General features: G+C 46.3%; 2 protein-coding genes across 6 annotated transcripts in view; one reads left to right on the top strand and one right to left on the bottom strand.

Moving 5' to 3' along the window:
• The window catches only part of HDLBP (high density lipoprotein binding protein), a 66,377-nt gene extending 57,759 nt beyond the window's left edge, over positions 1-8,618 (bottom strand). Inside the window, exon 1 of the mRNA XM_029933499.1 lies at positions 8,489-8,618. The gene's annotated coding sequence lies outside the window, so the exon portion shown is untranslated. The remainder of the gene's footprint in view (positions 1-8,488) is intronic.
• The window catches only part of SEPTIN2 (septin 2), a 33,321-nt gene continuing 16,706 nt past the window's right edge, over positions 8,308-24,922 (top strand). Inside the window, exons 1-4 of one of the 5 annotated variants that reach the window (XM_029933501.1) lie at positions 8,817-8,894; positions 15,401-15,503; positions 16,457-16,486; positions 18,017-18,137. In XM_029933501.1, coding sequence (XP_029789361.1) covers positions 16,478-16,486; positions 18,017-18,137 — 130 coding nt within the window. In that variant the 5' untranslated portion in view covers positions 8,817-8,894; positions 15,401-15,503; positions 16,457-16,477. The other 4 variants (XM_029933503.1, XM_029933500.1, XM_029933502.1 and 1 more) reach the window with 4 other exon arrangements.

Below are 24,922 nucleotides of genomic sequence, written 5' to 3'. Positions count from 1 at the left end.
CCACGAGGACTGCACATCCGCCAGATGACGTCAGGCAGGCGGTGGTGCCGGGCGGCTGTGACAGGACGGAAACACCAGTCCACAGAAGAAAGTCGACCCCCTCATAACGGCCACAATGGGATGGACAGCAGCCGCCTGCAGGTCGCTGCAGAGACGGGCCCTGCATGACCTCGGATTCCGAGTGGAACTTCCACCTCACTTCACTTCCTTACCCGAAATTTCCTCATGGATATGTACTTGGTAAAAAATTAATGTTTGATGACTGAAGCAAGGAAAGAGACTCAAAAGTCTAAGGGATGCAAAAGAATTTCAGTATTTATTTCAGGGTAGACCATCTATCTTGCTGCAAAGGCTTGGATGGCCCCACTCGTAGGCTAGAAAAGAGTGTGTGGATAAGATACTGTCTTCTCAGCCCCAAGCTTTGGAGTAGCCCTGGAGACAGAAAGGAAACACCAGGTAAATAGGTTGAGGCTGAATGTTTACATGTGTCAAACTTCTAAAACTGAGAACAAAGACAAGGATGGAATAATTACTGACCTTGACCGTGCCGGGTCTCCTGTGCTGTAAAAAGGAGCTGCTCTCAACGGTGGTATCGCCACTGATTGAGCCAGCTTGTCCGCAGTGCTCCACCAGAGAGTACACGGAATAAGCTCACTGAGCACGGTCTATGCCCATCACCACCCCCGCCCCCGGGAGATCTGTGATGTGAGGGCAACGCGGCCCTCAATCAGCCACTCGTGCGAGAAGCTTCATCCAGGCAGCCTCCACTCTTAACTGAAAAATGGAGCCTGTGACAGCTACAGTCCAGGCCCTTCTAAGGACTGAAGCTGCGAAGCAGGGCTTCTCGACCTCAGCCCTGCTGACCTTTTCAATCAGATGGTTCTACATCATGGGCTGTCCTGGGGACTGGAGGATGCCGACTACCTCTGGCCTCTAACCACTAGATGCCAGTAGCACCCCTGAGTCACAACACCCAAAAATGTCTCCAGACACTGCCAGATTTCTCTGGGGGTCAAAATCACCTAGTTGATCCACTGCTGGGAATAAAGGGCATGGGGGCTGTTGCATAGGCATCAACAAGTAAACGCTTTACTAGCTACAAATAAAAGCTTTTCCAATCACTTGTGCATCCTTGAAATGGATCACAGAATGTGCTACACGAGTGACTATCAGCTCCCAGTGCCATCCTTCCAAACTTGAAAACGGAGTTTCTGATAAATAGAGTTGATCAAGTAAGTGTTCTGTGCGATCAGAAAGGTCACAACAAAACCTCACATATTCAGCTTTCTTTTTCTTTTTTTTACTTTTGAGACAGAGAGAGAGCATGAGAGGGGGGAGGCAGAGAGACAGGGAGACAAAGAATTCAAAGAGGCTCCAGGCTCTGCACTGTCAGGACAGAGTCCAACACAGGCTCAAATTCACGAACGTGAGATCATGACCTGAGCTAAAGTAGAAGGCCTGACTGAGCCACCCAGGCACCCCACAGATTCAGCTTTCTTATCTTCAAAAAGAAGGAGCTAAAGTTCTACAGGTCAAGAACACCCCGAAAAAAGGGCGATTAAGAATGATTAAAAATGGGCCCTATGGGGCACTTGGGTGCCTCGGTCAGTTAAGCATCCGACTCTTGGTTTCAGTTTAGGTCATGATCTCAGGTTCATGAGTTCGGGCCCTGCATCTGGCTCTGCACTGGCAGCATGGAGCCTGCTTGGAATTCTTTCTCTCCCTCTCTCTACCCCTCCCCTACTTGCTCGGTTTCTTAAAATAAAACAAATACACTTAGGGGCACCTGGGTGGCTCAGTCAATTAAGCATCTGACTTTGGCTCAAGTCATGATCTCATGGTTTGGGAGTTCGAGCCCTGCATTGGGCTCTGTGCTGACAGCTCGGAGCCTGGAGCCTGCTTCGGATTCTGTGTCTCCCTCCCTCTGCTCCTTCCCCCACTCATGTGCATGCATGCACTCACGCTCTCTCTCGAAAATATAAACATTTAAAAAATTTTTTGAAAAATAAACTAAAGGAAAACAAAAAAAGGAATAGGCCCCCAACTAAAGTCCAGGTCTCCTGACTGCCCGTCCAGTGAGGACCACCTCCCTCATCTTGCAAATGTCCCAACACTTTGCCCAGTCTGGCAGAAGGAACAAAGGACAAGCATTGCTGCAATATCTAAAAGTATCAATTCATACAAATAAATTTTCAGAAAACACTTATTGTAAAAAAAAAGAAAAAAAAATTCATACTGATTGCTAAATGGTACCTGCTAACTAAGTACTGGCTCCCTACTCTCCTGGCTCCAGATGCGGCCTGCTGTTGCGCGGCGGGGTCTCAGGGTGGAGCTCAGCCTCCTAAAAAGCTCCTGCACCCATGACAGAGCCCGGGACAGGACGCGCAGGGGCTGTGAAGGCTACGTTAATGCCGGCTCCACTACCGCTATGGCGAGCCTGCCGTAGTGCTGGTCTACCAAGGAACAGCACTTCCATCATAAGAACACTGCAGGACACGGGGCGCCTGGGTGGCTCAGTCAGTGAAGCAACAGACTTGACGTTGGTTCACGTCGTGATCTCGTGGTCATGGGACTGGGCCCCATGTCAGGCTCTGTGCTGAGTGTGGAGCCTGCTCGGGATTCTCACATTCACTTGCCTCTCCCCTGCTCGTGGTTTCTTTTTCACTCTCAAAAGAAATAAACCTTAAAAAAAATTGTAAAACACAGCTACAATAAAACAACATAAAAACTGGCAATTTCTCATAATTCTCTAAGAAATATCTTCAAAACTGTTTTATCTAAGGGTTTTCCTGGATATATTAATACATAATTTAAGTAAGAATATCATATTATACATATTGACTTACCATTTGCTACACTTAATTTCATTTAAAATGCATCATGGTTGTTTTTCCAAGTTTTACATGAAATTTCCCATTTATTAACAACTGCATATTGAATGAAAACACAAATAAATTTTCTACTGATATTGTATGCTTTGTGTGTATATCTGATTACAAACAAAGCTGGAAAAAATATCCTCTGCTCACTAGAGCCAGCACCTCTACAGGAAAAATTCACACAAATTCAGTAAGATTAGAGGGGGTGCACGAATAGTCATTGTAGAGGCAAAATTACCCTCCAAATGAGCTAAATTATTTATACCCCACAACACCTGAACACACACGCCCCCCTCACACTTACTACTAAAACGATCATGTCTATTTCTTCCAATTTCTAGGGGAAATATGGTTTCAATGTTCTTTCTCTGACATCAGCAGAACTGAAATTTTTCTTTGCTTCTCGGCCATTTAAATAACACTGACCTATTCACCTCTTCTTTTCAGCACACATGTAAGTCAAAGGAAAACCCCCAGGTAGGCTACAAAGGAGTAAAGAACAGAAGAATTACAAATGTAGGTGAAATTCATGTTGTAAGCTAAAAATAATATTGCTGATGGGCACCCAGAAGAAAAATGATCAGAAAATACTATTAAAAAGGAATTTCTTTTTGCCTTTCACATCCTGGTCAAAGGCTACGATTCTCCCCTGGAAAGGCAACTAGAATCTTTGGACTGGGGTTACCCGTTACAGTGGTGGGTGAGACACCATTCTGAAGTCATAGAAGTGAGTCTGTCCGTGTAGTTCCTGCCAAGATTGTAGTCTTCTCTCTTCTTGGCCCCCTGGACACAGGCAAGAGGACGGAAGGTATTTTTGGGGAGAATCTGGAGAGACGGAAGGAAGATGAAAGAGTGCTATAGGGCAAGGGCCCAGTCAGTGCCTCTGCAGTGATAGTCACAGCTGGCAAGTCCCAACTACTGACATTTGAGCAGAGGGAAAATATCACCAGACAGCGCAGAAAGGCTCTGATATGAAAGCCAAAACCTCAACAAAAAGTAGCCTGAATTAAACCATGACTTCAGGGAAAGAAAACCTTAACTCAGGAATGTCCTGAGAGAGGTAAGGGGAGGTACAACAGCTATGAAACAAAACCAGGATGTCCCAAGTCACTGAGAGAACACTCCTAGGGAAATAGAGTGAGAACAACTCAACAGCATGTCCAGAATAAAGCTGAGAATGCATTCCAGAAACGTGGACAACCTAAGCAAAATCAGAGTGTCAGTCCAGAAGTTACGATGGTCTAATTCTACAAAAAGAAAGCAAATGGGAACAACTCAAAGCAAAAAATCAAGAAAAATGCCCAGAGTTAAAGAACAGGCGTTTCCAAATAAAAGAACCTAAAGTGTAAGGCAAGACCTTAGATGAAGAAAACAGACTCCAAAGGCACTGCTGCACTGGGTGTTTTGAACTTCACAGAGAAAATCCACTAAGCTTCAGAGAAGAAATGGCCACATATGAAGACCAAAGAATCAGAATGGGTGAAGCCTTCAACAATAACCCTGGAAGATAAGCTAGAAGACGGAGCAAAACGGTGTCCAACTCTCCCCCAGTTACATGGGTAGAAGTTTTCAGACACACAAGTTCTGAAAACATGGTCTCCCATGCGTCTGTTCCCAGGCAACTCCTTGAGGAAGTGCTCCATCAAATGAGAGGGTAAGGAGTCAAGAGACAGGGGGATCTGGGTTCCAGGAAACCAAGGACCCAACGCAAGTGGGCAGTGAGATCTTCAGGATGATCCCAGCAGATGGGAACCTGGGGGAGATTTATTCAAGAAGAGATTCATGAAATACTGAAATTTCATCAGACAAAAAAAAAAAGACTCTTTCTTGAAAGAAATTTAAACAACTGTTGAATTTGGGATTCAATTTTAATGACAAATACATAGAAAACTAAAGCACACAAAAATACAAACAAAACTCACACGAACTTCAGGGGAAACCAACGTGATCCAGGAAAGGAAAAGCCATCCCATCACACTTGCCTCACTGTGAATGGCGACAGGGAGCCATAACTGGATGCTGAATACCGGACTAAGCAAACTAGTGGTGCGTGTGCTTTGGGCAGCCATGTATTTGCACAAAGGCAGAGCAGAGACAGAAAGCTAGAAACTTCATACCTATTCAGAGTCAAGTAAGGAGACAAGGTGTGCCACAGGGGAGGAAAGAGCAATGATGGAGCAGGCAAGCACATGTGCTATTTAGCATAGAGGCAAAGACCAAAGGAACCCAAGAGATGGATGTGCATGCTCTGCAGGAGAGGAGATGTGCCTGGGGAAGGAGATCTATAGTGTCTCCTTACAAGCCTTTCCACATTTCTTTTTTTTTTTTTTTTTTTTACATTTACTTACTTTTGGGAGAGTGCAAGCAGGGGAGGGGTAGAGAGAGGACAGAGGATCCACAGCAGGCTGTGTGCTGACAAGCTGACAGCAGTGAGCCTGATATGGGGCTTGAACCCATAAACTGTGAGATGATGACCTGAGCTGAAGTTGGATGCTCAATTAACTGAGCCACCCAGGTGCCCTATTTCTCCTTAAAACTACTTGAAGATAAAACCTTGATTTGAAATAAAATTCATTTTTAACTTTAAAACTCATATGAATGCCAATAAAAAGTATTAAGGCAAAGTACACACAATGTATTGTTGCCAAATTAATGGCACGCATCACGATGACAGAGACAACACGACGCCTAGACACGTCTGGGACGACACGTCTGGCTGTCTCTAGCAGTATTCGAGGAACCTGAGCAGGCCTGGCGGAACAGCCTCCCAGGGAGATCACTTCTAAAATGTCTGATTTTAGAACCATAAAACAACACACAAAAACAAACAAAACACAAAGTTACTTTAGTCCAAAATAACTTGTGTGATCAATTTTTAAAATGTCATACCAAGAGAGTTTGGTTTTGTTGGTTTCCAAATGTTGGATGTTGCAGTGTTTTCATAACTTAAGGGAAAAGGCTTTTTGAATCACGGATGCTCTCGGGCTGTTTTCTCACTTGGCCAAAAACTTTTCCAATATGCATGCTGGACTTCTCACCACCGTAACTTGGCAACTGAGAACTCAGTTGTGTGCTGTGCTTCTTCCGAGAGCTTGGTTCTTTTTTAAGAGAAAAAGGATCGTCTCTAGCCCTGTGGGATGGATGGATGCTGAACGGGCCTTATCAAACGTAAGTACCACTTTGTACTTCAAAAAGCGTGTCCTCCGCTCAAACCCTTGGGTGTGTGCGTAAACAAGTTTCAGTTGGGAAGCATTAATGGAGACCCTTTCTTACCCACTTGTAACTAAAGTTCACAGAAATCATCCAGGTGGCCAGTGGAATCACTTGAAATTCTGTCCAAGTCAGAGTCCTAGGCTGACCGCTGGGCATAACGCCCTTCACAACAGGACCTCAGGCAGGCCCTCCACCACTTCAGATGTTATTAGCAGTGCACCTAATTCTCAACCTCTTGCCCATGTGTGCCCCAGCTATTGCGGTCAGGCATCCCCCTGACATAAGCTAGTTTTCTGTTTAGAACACCCCATTCTGGAAAAACTCTCATCCTCTAACCCCGGTTCCAGAACCAGATTCTTTATAAATACTTTCCAACAGGAAACTACCACCTCCTCCTTCAGATCTCTATACCTTGTATATATTCACATTATTGTACTTAAAACTCTGTAACCTAATTACTTTACAAGTGAATCCCCCATACTAGACCATAAGCTGCTTAACAAAAGGAAAAAAAGTCTACACCTTCTTTACCTTTAGGTCCCTAGAACCCTTAGAAGTATCTGGCACACAATTCCCAATAAATGTTTTTGAACTGAACTGCTAAAGAGGTGAAGTCATGAGGCCAAAGTCATACAACCAGAAGCCCCAAACAAGAAAACCAAAGGAAAAGAAACACATAAAACTTGATGATCCAAGAAGAAATTCTCCTATCAGGCTGCCGAGAGATGGAGCCTGGCCCATGAGAAAGGGTCTTGCCACAGAGATCCAGCTGGGCTTGGCCCCAGCGGTGCCCAGGAATGTGGGCTGATGGCACTGTAGAAGCCCTCTCCTCAAACTCGCTGTACATGTAGCCAGGTGAGACTAACTTGATTAGAGAAAATGAGGGAAGCCCATCAACAGTGCTGATGGAAGTTAGTTCAAGAAAGCAAAGTTTAAGCATCACTACATATAAATTGTGTATCTGGCTTTCAAATGCTGTCCCTCAAACCTTGAAGGGGTGTTCTCAGTTTCTTCCTAGCCTAGAAGTCTTGTGATAGGTTGATGGCTATTAAATGGTTCCGATCCAGACAACCGGGAGTTCAAGTGATGGAAGCCATTTTTATCTAAATACCTTTTCAACTACTTTAAAACACTGCTTCCAAGTACCTTAATATTCAACGGACTTAACGAGGTTAGCTTGGGGGTACTTACTGTTCAAACTCATCAAAATCTAAACCTGAGCACTAGGTCTCATTCAGTTTCAATACCCCAGGTTTGACTCCATACGTGAACATTAAGGTTATTCTGAAGCACGACACTACCAAGTTGCTTCAGACAAAATCCTACTTGGGACGTGCCCCGTCATAACAGGACCTTGAAAAAGTTACCTGCCAAGAAAGTGACTGTCCTTAAGCAGACACCAAACAAATGGGAAGTCACTGCCTGCGGGTTTATGAAGTAGCCATGAAACTGAGGACACAGAAACCAAATTCAAAACTGAAGGACAAATCATCCAGTTACTGGAAATGTCACTCACCTATATCCCTGCAAGAGGTTTCATCTGACCATTAAAATCATTTTCGAAATAATACAAGGGAAGATTTTCTCTTTGGGTGTACACGGCGTGCAAACCCTCCTACAAAGTCTGATCCTCTCATTTTCCGAGTCGATGACAGAGAACACTTAACAAGTGCCAAACATTCCCTCTCGGTACCCCCCAGCGTTCCCAACACTGTGTCGTCGCCCACCAGAGTCTCAACAACTGAGTTTGCGTTCGGTCGGCGTCCTGAAGAAACGCGCCCTGTGCGAGGGCATTTGGGTCGGACAGTGTGGGCCTGCAGGCCGCCCACGGGGAGAAAGGACACCCGGGCCGACGCGGCCCGGGCGGGGCAGGTCGCCCTCCCGTCCCCGAGCCGCGTCGCCACAGTGGGCTTGGGGACGCGCCCCAGGTCTCACCCCGCGACCAGACCGCAAGGAGACCGCGAGGGGCCGCAGCCGCCCCGCCCTCCCCCGGGGCGCAGGCCCCAGGGCGGACGCACGAAGGCCACGTCCCCGGGGACAGGCGCCCAACTCGATGGTCCGCGCACAGGGCCGCTGGCCCACGTGACCCGCGACAGCCAATGGAGGCGAGACCCCGGCACCATCGAGACGAAGGCGGCCCGGGGCTAGAGCAGCCCCACTCGGCCGCTCTCAGTACCCTCCGTGGTCCCGCTCTGGCGCTCCCAGCTCGGTGCTGCCGCCATCTTCCCGGAGGAGAGGGCCAGAGGGGTAGCCTCCCGCCCCATGGTCGCTCCGCAGTCTTACCGTGACCTGCCCTATCCCTGTCCGTCTCTCTTCTGCTCAGCAGCCACTTAGCTCCTTGTAAAGAGACGCCCTTCCCCCACTGTAGGTACTCACAAGGCAAAGACTCACGTTACCTGTTCCACTCTTATCAGCGTAAGGAAACCAAGCTCATAAGGTAGGAACTGTGGCGAAACCGGGACATGCCGCCATCTTGGTAAAGGAGAAGAGGCTACGCTTGACCTCCCCCCCACCCCCAGCCTCTATATGGCCAACCGCCGTGGGAGGGGCACAGCGCCTGCGCAGAGGCGAAAACCGCGGACGGGTCTGCGCCTGCGCACTCGAAAGCCGGCGAGTTGGAGGCGGGGGGGAGGGACGGAGGGCTAGGTCGCTCCGGGGCGAGGACAGCGTTGGCAAGGGAGCGGGTCGACGTGATGACGCCATCCGCGCACGGGGCGGGATAGGGCGGGGCCCGGGCGGACGTCGGGCACTGGGCGGGTCCGCGGCGCGGTCGATCGGTTCCTATTCTTTAGATCCTCCGCGGTGAGTGTCTTGCCGTGGGTTCCCGCGGTCGCGAGGGCGTGAGCTTTGAGCAGGTGCAGAAGCGGTGGGGGTCGGCTTGGGTTGGCGGTCGACCGGCTCCGAGGTCGCGCGGCGGGGCGGCTTTTTTGGTGTGGGGGAGGGGCGGCAGGCCTGGCGTCCCTGACCCTCCTCGGCGCTTCTGGACTTTCCGCGAGCCCTCGCTGCCCCTCCCTCACCTTCTCCGGTTCTCCTCCTCCCCGGGATTCCGGGCCCTCCCCCACCCTGCCCGTCCCGGATTTCCGGCCCTCCCCCACCCTGCCTACTCTGGGGTCCCCGGCCCTCCCTGGCCCTTCTCGGGCCCTCCTGGCGGGATGTGTCCCGGAGGAATCTGGGGACCCCCTGCACGTCCTGTGCAGAAGACACCGAACAGTCTCTGGATAATGTGCATGGGGCGCTGGCGGTCGTGGTTGGGGAGGGAAAGTCCGGGCTGCCTCCTGTGGGGCGGGTTTTTGTCGTGCGGTTGTCCCGTTATCCACCCTGCCATCCTCTAGCAGAGAGTAAGTCTGAACCAGTCCTCGTTGTCTTAAGTTTCCAGACGCTTCCTGGCTGCAGATTAGAGCTGGGGCCAGGAGGAGGTGGTCCCAGCCCAGTGGACACCCGAATCCGGAAGGACGGAGGTGGGGAGGGCCCACCATTCTCGGGAAGGCCTGCGATGAGGCGACCTGTGGCTACCGTTGCTCTCAGTAGAGCTCAGCTCCGATGGCCGCAGGACCCACGAGACCTGGCCACCTTTTACCTTTCTGGACTCATTTTTGTCAGCACCACCCCTCCCTTCCCTGTACTCCCCCCCCCCCCCACCAAGACATGACCCAACACCTTTAACTTTCTGTTCAAACTGTTGAGTCTTTGCCACCTTTGGTCTTGGACCAGACCGTTTTTTCTGTCTGAAACCCAGTTACTTCCCCACCTTCTCCTGCTCTGTTGCTCAGGATTCCGCCCGAGTAGACGTCCGCTGGCTGGCTTAGGTTTGTGCCTGGAATCGGCCTTTGTTCTCTGCTGTAGCTTCCTCTGAGATTGTTCGTATTCTGAGGGGCAGATGTGTGTCTTGTCGCCCTTACCCACTGTCCAGCACAGTGACCAGCGTGTAGTAAGTTCTCTAGTATTTCTCCAACGATTCAAATCATAACATCTCAAAATAAGTGTAATGTTCTAGTAAGTGGTATCAAATAGTGTAGGGGTCATGAAAGCTGTTTCCTAGTGCTTGTAGCTTGAAGTCCCGTTATTTTCGGTTTTGGTAGCTCCCACTGGGAGCTCAGTACACTCAGTGTGTACTGCTCTGTCAAATGTTGGCAAGATAGGGCTGTGAAGGTGAGCCTGATGTTTTCCCGGTTTTCCATGGTCTTACCTGACACAGAAAACCAGTGTAGAGAACAAACCAGTGTAGAGAATCAATCAGATGCTTATTTGCGTTCTGACTGCTTTTGAGCTGCTGGGTAACCTAGGAAAATGGGGAGAGAAGGGGGAACTGCCCTCTGTTGTTGGTCATGAGGGTGATTCAGGTCCTTTTCTAAGTTTCAAAACCAGAAACTGCTTTAAAAAAAAAAACAAAAGAGGTTTTTTATTTTTTTCCCCCAGAGAGATGGGAACATAACTCATTTGGCAGTGGAATTGGGTGAGGCCCTGTGATGTTCTGTATTTGTACCACTTCTTGCCGATGGCCGTATATGCCCCGATAGAAAATACGTTGGATTGTGGAATGTGCTGCCCCACTAGCCGTTGAGGATGTTGTGGTGTATGCTGTACTAGCACCTTCCTCCAATCCAAAGAATCTGACGGCCGAGCATTCCAAGAGCTCTGGATAAGAGATCATGGGTGTTTGGGGTCCTGTACTGCAGGGTCATTTTGAGGATTGGGGTAATGCATGTAAAAATAAAAGTAACATGTCTGTGGTTGGTATGGACAGCCCACTGGTGATAAATACCACTAGCAAAAAAAATTTATGTGTGTTGCCAAGATTCCAGTTTTATCCATCTTTTTTTATTTCCATCTTTTGTTTTGGAAAAGTTGATATGCTCCCTATGAATCGGGATGGGAGTACCGCTCTGTAGAAGCGTGTTCAGCGAGAGCATGATTATTAAGCAACTGCTAGCCTTCAAGGAGCACAGCTCGAAGGAACAGAATTTTGACTTGACCACATTGAGTTTAGGAGAGCCAGTGGTCTGCCCTCAGTGGTTTAAATTAGTCACAGTGCTTGGCAGCCTGTGTTGCTGCTTCTTCACAAGTTCAACATTTCTCTTTCACCTTTTATATTACATTAGTTAGTTGTAATTTATGTTGTTAGAAAATCATAGTGGATTCAAATTATATTTCAGGAGAAAAAATGAATATGAAGGAAATAGGATATGGCAAGAAAAACTTGCCAAATTAAAGGATTCACAACCTGTTCAAATAATGGTATTCTCCGTTTTCCCGTACGTGTGCGTCCATAGAGCTCTTACATAGCAGGAAACTGATGGGGAGCAGAGAAAGCCCCCCTTTTCTCCTATGGAACATCCTCAGTCCCCCTCAGCAGGGTAACAGGGTAAGGTGAACACAGGTGGGCTGGAGGGACAGCGTCTTCAGGGTGCTTGTCGAATGGAGTGGGTGAGAACCCAGGCAGGGGCCCAGGGTCCAGTGAGGAGAAGCCGGTCTGTGGAAGATCAGGGGAGACCCCCGCGGTCGTCCTGCGCCACTGCGCTGGCTTATTTATAATGAGATGCGCGTGGCGGCTTCGATGGCCAGCGCTCGCTCGGTTCCATCCTCAGGCACTTATTCTCCCGTGTGAACTGAAGGTCACTTTATCCAGTCCTTTAGGGGAAAAGCCCCATTAGAATTCCACTTTGGGTTGGACCACATTTATATACTAATTTGGGAAAAGTAAAAATGGTTTGATTCACATTGGACCTCTTTTCTTTTTTCTAAATTTGTTCTTACATGTTTAGTTGCTTTTTGTTTTAATCCTGTTGTAAATGGCATTTCTTCCCTATTTCCATTCCTTCATATTCATTACTAGAATAGAAAAAATTATTTTTTATGTCTTATATTTAGCCATATTACTAAATTATCTTATTCTAGAATCTTTGAACTATTTGTATTTTCTGTGTATTCAGCCTTATCAATGAAAAAGGTTTTTTTCATTTTGTTTCACTTAATTCTCACTAAACTTGTCAAATTAGTATTCAGTAATCATGGTGAAATTGCGATGTGAAGATCTTTCTTGGATCTTAACTCAAATGAAAAACCAGAAAGTGAGACAACCAGGAATATGAGTGCTGATTGGATATTATATTCCACATTTGTTCATTTTCCTTATAATATTTGTCATTTTATTTTTTTAATATTTGTTTTTAAGTTTGTTTTTTTTTTTTTTAGAAGTCAGGGATTCATAATCAGGGATGGGGACAGTGGCAGAGGGGATATCGAAACAGGCATTGAATTGGTCATTCTTGAAGCTGGGTGATGGGTGGTCCGTGGGGATTTTGTTCTTAAGTTTGGAATTTTTAGTAAGTGTTTTAAAACAGTTACGGTGATAGTGGACGTCCCTGCCCAATTAGTGATTGTAATTTAAATAGATTTAGTATTCTGTTGTTGAGAGAATAATAATTGACGTGAATGTTTGGCGATCCCCTAGATTATATTGAGGAGTTTCCCTGGAGTGTTTTATTAGAGTTTGCTGCTGAATTTTATCATATGACTTGTCAGCATCTATTTTTATGTGATTATTTTCTTTAGTTTGTTGTAACAGCTTTATGTAGGTAGATGTTTTTGGTGTATTTCTGGAAGCTAATTGCTGGCAGATATTTCATTGAGAATTTTTGTGACTTATATTCATGAGAGAGAGTGACGTACCGCTGTCTAGCCAGCCTTCTCTCTCAGGTCTGTCTCTGGGTTTGTGCTCATAGTGTCTTCATGAAATAAATTGGAGTGCTCTCCCTTTTTCTGTGGTGGCTTAGTCAGTGACTTGGGGGTCACCTGTCTGGGGTTGGATAGAAAGCTCTAATTCCGTCTGGTCAGGGTCTCCTCCTCCCCCGCCTGTTTTTCTTTTAATATTGGTTTATTTTGAGAGAGAGAGGAGAGAGACAGCACCTGAGCAGGGGAGGCACAGAGAGAGAATCCCAGGCAGACCCCTCGCTGCCAGCACAGAGCCGGATGCGGGCTCTGTCCCACGGACTGAGAGATCATGACCTGAGCTGACCTCAAGAGTCAGATGCTTAACCACCACCCAGAGGCCTTGCATAGTAAAATTTCTGAGAAAAAAAGGGAAAGTTGGACGCTTAACCAACCACTTTAGCGACTGAGCCACCCAGGCATCCCCCATTTTCATTGGCAGATTTTATTCAGCTGTTGAGTGCTGTTCTAGTCAGGTTTTCCAGTTCTTGGTTCCATTTTGGTAATTTACAGTGTCTAGGAAATCATCCATTTCTTCCAGATGTTCAGGGTTGGGACCATCTTGATACATGTCTCCTGAGTGTGTGATTAAACCTTTTTTTCCATATTTGCTTTTCTTTTTTCCTTAATCTTATGAGGCATATGTTTCAGAGAACTAGCTTTTGGGTCCGTTTACATTCAATGGAGTTATTTCATTCGTTTCTCCATATTGTGAGAATAGAATTTCTTTGTTTTCAGTGTTCTTTAATGAAAATATCTAAAACCCAAATTCTCATTTGAATCTATGGAGCTTTTACTGTATCTCATAGATCTTGCTTTCTCATCTTTCTGTTGCTTTCTAGATAGCTTGTGGTTTTGCTTTTGTTACCCTCATTGATCCAAGGGCTATCCAGGAGTGTTCCAAATAATTGGGAGTTGTAGTTTATCTTTTTTTCTCCCAGTTTTAACAGATCATGAGTTGAGAACATGAATTGTAAAAATGTATTTTAAAATTTGTTTAAATTTTCTTTATAGTAGTTACATGATAATTTTAAATGTTTTCTTTAGTTGCTTTTCTTTCTTTTATTAACTCTAGATTCCGTATACCAATTCTACTTTACTGACTGTTACTCAGTTCTCTGCCCTTGCTCATATTACGGTTGCTGAGTCTGGGTCACTCTGAGGGACGCTGTTAAAGTGTCCCGCTTGTCTTTTATTTTTACCAAGTCACCTGCTATTTTTCCTAGTCTTTCCTTATGTATTGGTCTGCTGTGATGATTTGCATGTCGAAGTTTAGGAATGTTACATCTTCTCTAGCCTTTTATGATCACGATCGTGTTTTAATCTTAAATCTCACCCAGGCTGACACCCGCAACGTCTGTCCTGTTCTGGCTGTTTGGCCTGGCTGGCAACTTGTAGCCTGTCCCTTTGTTTTCAGCATTTTTCCTACTTTGTTTTAAGCATATTCTTCCACTTGATAATTGATTTTATTATTTTTTCTTTTTCCACAGTTTTGCTGGCTTGATCAAGTTGCTATTCCCTATTTTTCTCTTAATTTGGAAGTTCCGCTATAATTTTTCTTGAATGGGTTACCTTTTCCCTCATAGTCATACCTAATTTCTATATTTGAAAAAAAGATGTCAGCTTCTTCTGCCAGGCCCATCTATATTCCATCTGACCTTTCACCTCTCTCTTTGGAATGTTTTACTCCTGTGTTCTCACTCTTGCCCTCAACTCTTAGGTAGTTTAATACTAATTCTGCATTATTAACACAATTTTCCTAGGATGTCCCTTTCTATTCAAGAAACCTTAATTCATTCCAGAGTTCGTTAATGTGTGGACTCTGGTCTTTGTTCTCAGGAAAACATTCTATTTCTATTCTTTTTCTCCCTCTGTCCCTTTTCCACTTAAAAGAACTCTTATTGTTAACAAGGTAGATTGCCTAAAGGGCACTTGGGTGGCTCAGTTAAATGTCCCACTACAGCCCAGGTCGTGATATCATGGTTCATGGGTTCAGGCTCCGTATCAGGCTTTGAGAGTGCAGAGCCTGCTGGAGAGTCTCTCCCTCTCTCTGTCCCTCCCCTGCACGTGCTCTCTCTCGCTCTCGCTCGCTCTCTCAAGATAAAGAAATAAGCTTTAAAAAAAAAAATGAGGGAAAAAAAGTAGATTACCTAAATTGTTTCCCCAAGACTCTCTTTTAACCCATGATTTTCTTCTCTGTATTTTTGCCTGTGCATTTTCTAATATTTGATTTTCCAAGTCGAATCTCAATTGTGGCGATTTGTTCAATTGAGCTACCAAGGTTTGAATATGAAAATCATGGTTTTTAGGTTCATAAGTTTTAAATAGTGTACTGGAGTCTTTTTTGTAGTGTTACTGGTTTGGGGGTCAAATTACTGCCTTCCCATCTCCTGCAGCTCTGCCTGCAGAGCTCCTGGAGGCAGGGAGAGGGGCTCACTTAGCTCACACCGGGGGTCCTCACCCTCCGGGATTCTGTTCTCCAAGCTTTTCCAGGACGCGCTGTATTCCTGTCCTTGCCAGAAGGTTCTTCAGAACTCCTCGCCTGCTTCTGTTCTTCCTAACATTCCTACTTTCCTCTGTTTGCCTAATCCCACCGCTAGGCTCAGAGCTGTCCACTCCTCCTCGGTCGCTGGCCTTCCCTTTCGGGCCAGCCTTTCCCAGTCCTCCCTTCTCAGCCGGAGACGCAGCGGGCGGCTACTGCATGTGAGTTCTCCACTCTCCTCCGCTCCCTTCTCATTCCTTGGGACCGAGGCGGTGAGGGTAAGGCGTCCAGTGGGCCACTAAGAAAGAGCGGAGCCCGTAGCCTTATCTGCTGTGACACAATACAGACCCTACCGCCATTGGCCTTGTTTAAACAAACTGTGCGCGGGGGTGCAGGAGCCTCGTGTCTTCAGGGATGGTTGGGAAATATCCCGTTCAGAAGGGAAACGGTGTGCAGTTTTCAGGAATGTTAAGGTTTGGCGGGGTGGGGAGGCAAGAACATAAAAGACATAAGTTTCTAAGCTCCCAAGGGAATCAAATCCGACTGCATTCGTATCTCTTGACTTTGTTACCAAAGGTTAGGAGACAGACAAACTCCATGTTCCCCAAAGTTTCAAGTCTTCTAGAACTCGAATTAGAATTCCAGCTATCTCGAAAACTATTGTCCTGCTCCTCCCGCACTCCAATGCCTTCAGTCCTTTTCCCTTTACTTAAAAAAAGTGTTGCTCTGCGTGCCCTATTGTCTAGAACTAGTTCTCAGGGGCTCCGGGAACCTCCCGGCGGCTGACGGTGCTCTATAAGTGCCTTTCCTTGTTGGAAGGTTTCGAAGAGAGAAAGGAAATGACATAATTCCAGAGGTCATGAGATTCTTATTCTCTTACTGTGTCCCTGGTGCTTATAATCAGTACTAGAAAAAAATTCAGACTTTGTCGGAAATGAGGAATGTCTATATGTATACTAACATGTGTAGGATTGGCTTAATTGAGCTAATTTTTTATATCTAGTTTTTAATGAGGTGATCATTTCCTCATTTCTGTAATTTGATGAAATTGACAAGTAAAACAGGAGCGGTTGATGTTTTAGGTGTAAGTCTGCTTACACATCAATTCATACTGAATTAAATGTGTGTGTGTACATACATGTATATATGTATATGTGGATTTTTTTTTAAACAGATTGAGAAAACGTTGCTGAAGATGTCTAAGGTAAGAGATCGCCCTTCTCGTGTGTCTGCAGCAGAAGGAAAAAGTCCTTCTATGTTTTCAAACTTTATAGTCTAGATTCATAGGACTCATTTTTAATTTTTTTATTTAAATTTATTTTTGAGAGAGGGTGCATGCACACAAGTGGGGCAGGGGGAGAGAGGGAGAGAGGGAGACAGAATCTGAAGTAGCTCCAGGCTCTGAGCTGTCAGCACAGAGCCCATCATGGGGCTCGAACTCACAAGCCATGAGATTATGACCTGAGCGGAAGTCAGATGCTTAGCCGCCTGCGTCGCCTGCGTGCCCCTACGTGACTCATTTTTAATGTGGCTGATATATTTGACTCGTTGAGGCAGTGTGTGATTTAACTGACATTCTAAAAACTTTGACCTTTCTTTTTTTAGATTCCAATTTGTTTCTAAGTACGTTAGTAACAATCCATTTAGCCTCCTTTACATCATTTTTAAAATACCAATCAAATAATAATTTAAAATTCTAACATTTATCATCATGAAACTAACAGTACTCTTAGACTTGATAAATTGGCTTATATTAGCTCTTGCAGATTAGCCCAGAGCCCTGAAATAAATTAGTTTTGAAAGACAGGCTGAGAAAAGCAGAACTTGTGGTTAAAATTGCCAGATTATTACTCTCCTTTTCCTTTTATGTGTGAGTGGTTCGATGTTCATCACCATCCGACGTGTAATTACCGTACTCGGTGTGAGTGTGGGACACTGATGAGCAAAAAAGTAAATAAAAGTTAACCATAATTCCATCACTTAGAAATAACCACTAGTAACATTTTGTGAATGTTTTTACATCTGCGCGTATGAATATATGTTTCCAGAATATAATCCTTAAGGAAAAATACTATGTTCTGTCTTACCTGTTGCAGTTAGTAAAGAAGCAGTTGATCTATCTCTTTTCTCGATTTCCTCACGTTGTTCATATGCTATGCCTGGATTCTATAGCTTGCATGTACTTGATTGCATCTCCAGTTTATCCCACCCATCCGGGAATATTGATGCTTCATGGTCCTCAGCTGTGCCCCTTTCGCATTCCTAGTCTTCTCTTTGGTCTTTGAAGCCCCATGCTCACACCCCACCCCTCAATTGCCTGCCTCATCCTGGTGGCACTGTTGGCACAGAGGTAGGAATGACCAAGAGATACGGCCTGCCCCTGAACACTTTCCACAAATGCAGCATCCCGGTACCTAGAAGGATTGACTCTTAGAAGCCATGCTTCTGCTGAGTCTCTTCAGTGTGACTACTTTTGGTCTTGGTATGACTTTGTAAGCTTGACCGATTTTCCGGCGTGCAATAATGCTGGATTGGTTTGATCTTTTTAAAAATGTTGAGTGAATACCACCAGTTTCCTGATACGGGTGACTTTCGCAGGTGTGGATTTGTGTGTATATATATATTTTTTAATTTTGGAAACTAATGACACTTATCTGTGTCACAGGTTTGATTGTATCTTAAAAGCAACTAATAAGTTACTCTGTTTTTTCTTTTTTGTAAAATCTTATTTTAGCAACAACCAACTCAGTTTATAAATCCAGAAACTCCTGGCTATGTCGGATTTGCGAACCTTCCCAACCAAGTTCACCGAAAATCAGTGAAAAAAGGTTTCGAATTCACACTAATGGTGGTCGGTAAGAAATTAACTTACACCTTCAAGCTTATTAAATATGCTGATATCTTCCTTTCCCAACCTTTAGGGAATAATAGTGTGACATGTAAAGTCAAAGGGAATATTCTTTTATTGTCAGGATCAACTAACTGGAGAATTTGAAAAACATTCTTTAGAAAATTTCTCTGAAGAGTAGAATCTTAACATTTCTGTCATTTCCTTGTTTGTGTGTGGTGGCAGTTTTCACTCATTGTGCCAGCGAGCCTCCAGAATGGCCCCGGTGTCCTTGCCTCCTGATGTTTGGGACATCCCCACGTTGAGTAGCGCTTACCCATGTACCCAGTAGAACGTGGCAGAAATGAAGGTGTGGGACTTCGAGACTGGGTCATAAAAGAAAGACCCTGCGGCTTGCCCCCTTGTCTTTTCCTGAATCGCTCACTCTGGGGGATGCCAGTCACCATGTTGGGAGGGCCCTTCAGCAGCCTTACTGAGAAGTCCCCCAGGGCAAGGAGCTGAGGGCTGCCAGTTGCTGTGTGTGAGCTGTTCTAGACCTTTCCTACCAGAGTGATAAACAAGCCTTGAAGGATCAAGCTGACTAAAAAATTAGCAACTTGTCAGGACAAAACCCATCATTCATTGAAGAAGGAAATCAAAATCCAGTTTACGGTGTCATATTTACAATTGCCATCATCCAGTAAAAAGTTACAAATGTAGAGAAGCAAAACAGTGTGGCACACATATAGCCAGGAGAGACATCAGGTGATAGAAACAGATCTCAAATGACAGATGATAGAATTAGCGAGCAAGACCTCTTACTATTTTAAATGTGCTCCTGGTACCTAAAAGAGGACATCAATATAAGAAGGAAATAAAAAGTAACCGAAAGAAGTTAAATGGAACTTTTAGAGGTTAAATTTATTTCTGACAGACCTAACAGCAGATTGTATACTGCAGAAAGGAAGGGGCAATACAAAGCTTCCGGACACCAAGTAGAATAAATAAAGAAAAGCACACCAGGGCACACAATGAACAGTTGGTGAAAAGCACCGATAAAAAGAACAATTTACAAGCAGGTCGGGGAAGGGAGTGGGGGGCAAGCCCCTTGCCTGCAGAAGACCAAGGGTGAAAAGGGCCACTGACTTACCAGGTAGAAGCCAGATGAGATGATAAAGTACTGAAAGAATAAAACTATCAGCTTACAATTCTGAATTCATCAAAAATTACCTTGAAAAATGGAGATTTTAAAAAAGATGAAATACAAACATTCTTAGGTGAAAGCTGACAGAATTTGTCACTGTCAGAGCTGCTCCAAAAGAAAGATTTAACGGTTCTTCAGGTTGACAGAAAAGGTAGAGCACTGGAAATGGCAAGTGTGTTGGTAAATGTAAAACACTTCTCTTGGCTCCTCATTTCTTTTACACATAACATCAAGGCAAAGGTAACTGACGTGGAGCGAGGTGCGCCGGGGGGCAGGAGGGAGCCCCGGCCCCGGGGGGGACGCTGAGCTGACGCAGGGTTACCTCCGCACGGCCCCCCGGCTCGGCGGGCGCGGCAGCACGTCTGGAGCAGCCACCAGGGAAGTCAGACGGGTTTGGCTAAAAGCCAGTGGGTTTGATGAAATAGGACACAAAAGCCTGTTCGCTCCAGGAGGCAGCAGAAGGAACAAGAGGGGAGACCGAAGGGGAGAGGGCGGCCCCCTGGCAGAAAGGCTGTGGCCCTGCCAGGGACAAGTCAGAGGCAGAGAGTAGGGGCCTGGCCGAGCAGGGTGGGAAATGTGAAGCGGCTGCCCGGCTACAGGACGGAGTAGACTCTGTGCTGCTACCTGGGTGTCCCAGAGATGAAGGGGTCTGTGTCCTAGTGCTGCGGGAGCCGATCTTTTAAATGCCCGTGCGTCGGACGGGGCTCCGAGGTGCGCGGGGCCGAGTGCGGAGGGAGGAGGGGTCCGTGCGGTCCGCCCAGCCGGCCTTTCCTCCCCGGGTGCGCGCAGAGGCTTCCCTGGGGTGTCGTCATGGTGAGACGGCCTTGGGAGGCCGGCACCACCCTGCAATCAATGGTGGGAAGAGGAGAGAAATTCAGGAGCAGAGACAGACATCTCAATAAAATTTTGGCAACTCCGTCAGTATATAAAGATGCCTGTTTATCCCGTCAGTTCTGGTATAATGCAATGTACATGTGTTTCTTAAAAATCACCATGCTATGCAACAATACACTTGAAACCATAGGCTTCTGGAGAAAATACAGGCACAACACTCTGAAAAGCTGCCTCAGGGAGCTATGGGGAAGAAGTCAGGAACATAGTAAAACTGGTTCTTACACATGTTAACTGGTTAAAGTAATCGTACTATACCGAATATGGGCACTGTGGCCTGACCGGTCCCTGAAGTTTGTCACAGTGGGTGTTGGGAAGTGGAAGGAGAGCTGTGTGAAGACGGATGGGTGCCGCCTCAGGAGAGCTGCGTGTGCGGGGGCCGCGGTACCCGTTGAACAGAGGTCACTGGTAGCTGAGAGGTGCACATTATGTTTCTATTAAAAAATTTTAATGTCTTTTATTTATTTCTGAGAGACAGAGAGAGAGAGAGAGTGAGCAGAGGAGGGTCAGAGAGAGAGGGAGACACAGAATCAGAAGCAGCTCCAGGCTCCAAGCTGTCAGCACAGAGCCTGACACGGGGCTCGAACCCACAAACCCTGAGATCATGCCCTGAGCTGAAGCCAGATGCTTAACTGACTGAGCCCCCCAGGCGCCCTGGGGTGCACATCATTGAGAATACTCTCTTCATGACTTGATTCTACTGGATAGTTGTTTACGTTCACCTAATTTGTTACCAGTGGGATCACACCTGAGACGATGAGACGACACGACATTTGTGTCGTGTTGAAGTTGTTCCTTCCGGAGTGTATCAGTCTTGTTGGAACAAATTCTCACCTTCAAGGCATGTGTTATGGCAAAGCTGCCTGTACATCCTAGTGAATGGGGTTTGCCTTGGGAGCACATGACTTTTTGGGGAAGAGACTTTTGTGTTTCTGTTTGTTGAGATAAAGAGAGAGAGCATGGGGGAGGGGGGAAGGAGCGGGAGAATCTCATGACCTTGAGATCACAACCTGAGCCAAATTCAAGAGTCGGACGCTTACCCGACTAAGCTGCCCCTGCGCTGCCCCTCGGGAGTACTTGGTTTAACGTTGGGAACTCTGTCTATGTGGTTCTAAAGGGGAAATTCATGTTGTCATCTAAAACATTCAACAATTCAAAACCCATTAAAGATTTTAAACATTTGTAAGCTAGAAATAAAAGGGAATTTTCTCAACTTGATTGATTAAGGATATATACCAAAAACCTATAGTTAGTGTTACTCTTTTTCATGAAGAAAAAAAGTAAAACATTCTTAATTGCAAGTGAAATGATTTGTGTATTTAAAAATTCTAAGGAAATCCAAAACTACATTTAATAAGTGAATTTGATCAAGTTACAGGTTCTAGTAACACAAAAATCAACTTGGTATCTGTGTACTACCAACAAATGTTTTATTGTGTTAATGTTTTGTTTATTTGTGAGAGAGAGTGCGAGTGGGTGAGGGGCAGAGAGAGAAGGAAACAGAATCCAAAGCAAGCTCCAGGCTTTGAGCTGTCAGCACAGAGCCCAACAGGCTCAAACTAGTGAACTACAAGATCATGACCTGAGCTGAAGTCAGCTGCTTAACCGACTGAGCCCCCCAGGTGTCCCACCAACAAATACTTTCAAAACGAACTGAAAAGTCTATCAAAAACAATGATAATAAAAACATCCTAAAAGTACCATCTATAGTAATAAGAGAAATGCACCCTGATTAGGCTAACGTAGTGGAATGGATGCAGGCCCTTCGCTGACCCCGTGGCAGCACCGCTGAGAGAGAGACCAGCTGTGAGACCTGCCAGTGCGCTGGGCGTGCCCGTGAACCATGTCCTTCTGCCCCCAGAGTGACACATAGAGTCAGCACGTTGTCACAGTCACGCCAGGCCTTGTCAAGTAGAAATGAACAGTCTGGTTCTAAAGTGTCAAGGTAAGTGCAGAGGGCCTAGAACAGACCAAACCGTTCAGAGCTCCTGTCCGTCTGATTTCAAGACCTCCCAACAGGAGCTGTGACCTCGCAGTGAGGGTGGACCCCCAAGATCAACTGAAAATTCCCACCCGAAGACCTGCATACACTTGGTCAGCTGATTCTTGACACAGGTGCCAAGGTCACCCAGAGGGGAGAGGTTCGCCATATACAGACTGTGCTGCACCGAGTGCGTGGTCGTGTGGTTGGGCTGTGAACGCGAACACTTCCTTCACACTACGGCACACTGAATCCAGGCGGGTTGTTGGCTTCACTGTGAAGCTGTAGGAAGTCTAGACGAAAGTGGGCAAGAGAATTTTCATGACTTGGAGTAAGATTACTTAGGACGTGATGAACACCAGTTACAAAATAAATGAAAAGTTGCACTTCGTTAAAAATTTTCTTCAGAAGACATCAGTAAGAGAGGGTCATAAACTTGAGAAAGCATTCACAGCACCCTGTGTGACATAGGACTCCTATCCGGAACATAAACCCGTACAGCTCAGGAAGATGACAGGCTACCCGGTTACAGAAAGGGCTGCGAGGTCGGGACGGACATTTCATAGAAGATCCTGAAGGGCTGGGACCCACTGGCTCCCACCGCCCGCTGGAATGGCTGAAATTTGCAAGAAGTCTGGCGGCCCCAGTGTTGGCAAGCACGTGGACGGCAGCGCCTCTCCTCGTGGCTGGCGACCACGTAAAGCGATAGAACCACTTTGGAAACGAGTTTGGTGCTTTCTTAGCCGTTACTCCCCGTGTAACTAGACCGTCCGCTCTTCAGCAGTTACCCAGGAGAAACGATAGCATGACCACAGGGACGGCCCCTGGATGTTCACAGCCTCTCTCCTTACAGTAGCCCAAACTGAACATGACACAGGTGTCCAGCAAGACGGTGGTCAACAGGCCAGGATGTCGCCACATGAGGGAAGGAAACGGACTGCTGATGGATGCAGTGACGTGGATGAACCTCCAAAGCGAATGATGCTGAGCAAAAGCAGCCGGACAGAAGGCTGAACCCCATGTATGTTCAGCTGTAGAATATCAAAACCAGTGTGTAGAGAAAGAAAGCAGATTGGTGTGTGTGTACATATTGTGGTGTTGGAGAGGCAGAGCTGACTTAGGCAAAGGAGCTCAGATGGTATGGAGATCCTTTTTGCCTGGGGTTTGTTTATCTGAGTGTGCACTTAGACCAGTCCGTCAGTCCAGTCCAGGCGAGTGTGTTTACCCGCTGAACTGAGCTGTGTGTGAGTTACACCTCAGCAAAGTGGATTTCAAATAAAGCAAGTTGTCAGGGGACTGTGGGTGTGATGGGTAGTGAATAACACCTAGAAACTTAATCCCGAGGACCCTCAACTTTCAAATTGTACCGGTTAGAAGCGCAAGAAAAATGATATACAGGTATCCCCTGCTTTATGAAATTCCCAGTGTGCCACTTTATGAAAGACCCGAAGTAGTGCGTGTTTTCATGAACCAAAAGATAAGCAAGAGCCTGGCGTTGGGTCTGCAGTGAGCTCTTCCCAAGGAGCACTCTGGCCGGGCCCCTTGGCGTGTCTCTGTGTCCAGCCGCCAGAGCTCTGAGCTGTCTCCAGGCATCTGGACTTCCTCTCGATCAATTTTGTGTGCCCATTATGATGTGTTCTAAGGTGTCAGGAACCTGAGGTAGTTGTTTGTTTGTTTTTTTTTATCTAGGAGAGTCAGAAAATGTTTCCATATAAGTAGGTGGTACATTGCTTTTATGCCTTCCACCACTTGGGCTTAGGAACGACTAGTCTACTTTCCGGTAGAGAGAGAACCTGAATCAGGAAAAGGCCAATGCACCTAACTTGTAAGTTAGACACTATTGAAAAAGGCGTGTTTTTAGAATTGTGGGTAACTTCTAGGGAAAAAGAAATTTCATAAAAATCATACATATGCAAGTGAAAAACTACAAATATTTGGGCAGCAATCTGGAAAAAATTTAAAAATCACAGATAAGTTCTTTAAAGACGTCACAAACTGCAGCCCGGTGGCAGGTCACTCGTGAGGGGACATGGTGCCTGTGCTGCTGAAGTCTGGCCAAATGGTGACAGTCGGTGATAGTTCATATCAAATTTGCAGCCTCCTCTCGCTACTGGGGACAAGAAGAGCAAGATGAAAAAGAGAAGGCTTATTGCCAAACATACACACTACCTGGTAGAAAGTCCAAGGACGGCTAGTGCGACCAGATTCACAAGAGGACTGCAGAATGAACACTTCGCGAGGACTTGAGAACTAAGCTAAGAAAATGTGTCCTTGTAGGTTCCTGTGTCCTGAAGATGCACACTTGCACCCCGGTGGACTCCTTCTCAAGGGCACATGTGCCTGGGACCATGGCCACTCTGAGCCAGGCCTGCTTGAGCGCCCTCCCCCCGTGAAGGGTCGCGTAGCGTGCTGCCCTTCAGGGCCCTCCCGGGTGGCCCTGGCCGCCCCCGGTGTTTGAGAAAGCGCTTGCTTTCTTGTGTTGCTCAAAACTGAGAAGTGAGTGTGAGGGAGGACACCCCTGCCCGGATTAGGGAGCTTGTTTCCTAGCGCTCCTGGCTTGGCCCAAGTTTCGTTGGGGGGTGGGGTGGGGTGGCAGTGGGGGCAGTTAGCTCAGGTTTTAATTGGAAGCTTCTGGGACTGCGAGCCTGATGGGATTGCAGATGGCTGTCAACCGGAGCTCACTCCGCTCACCTGCGCTTAGTCTCCGTGTGGTGGCGCCCCTTGTGCCTGATGCTGT

The sequence above is a fragment of the Suricata suricatta genome, chromosome 3 (genome assembly GCF_006229205.1).
Source record: "Suricata suricatta isolate VVHF042 chromosome 3, meerkat_22Aug2017_6uvM2_HiC, whole genome shotgun sequence".
NCBI lineage: Eukaryota > Metazoa > Chordata > Mammalia > Carnivora > Herpestidae > Suricata > Suricata suricatta.
This window is presented reverse-complemented; position numbering and strand designations above follow the sequence as displayed.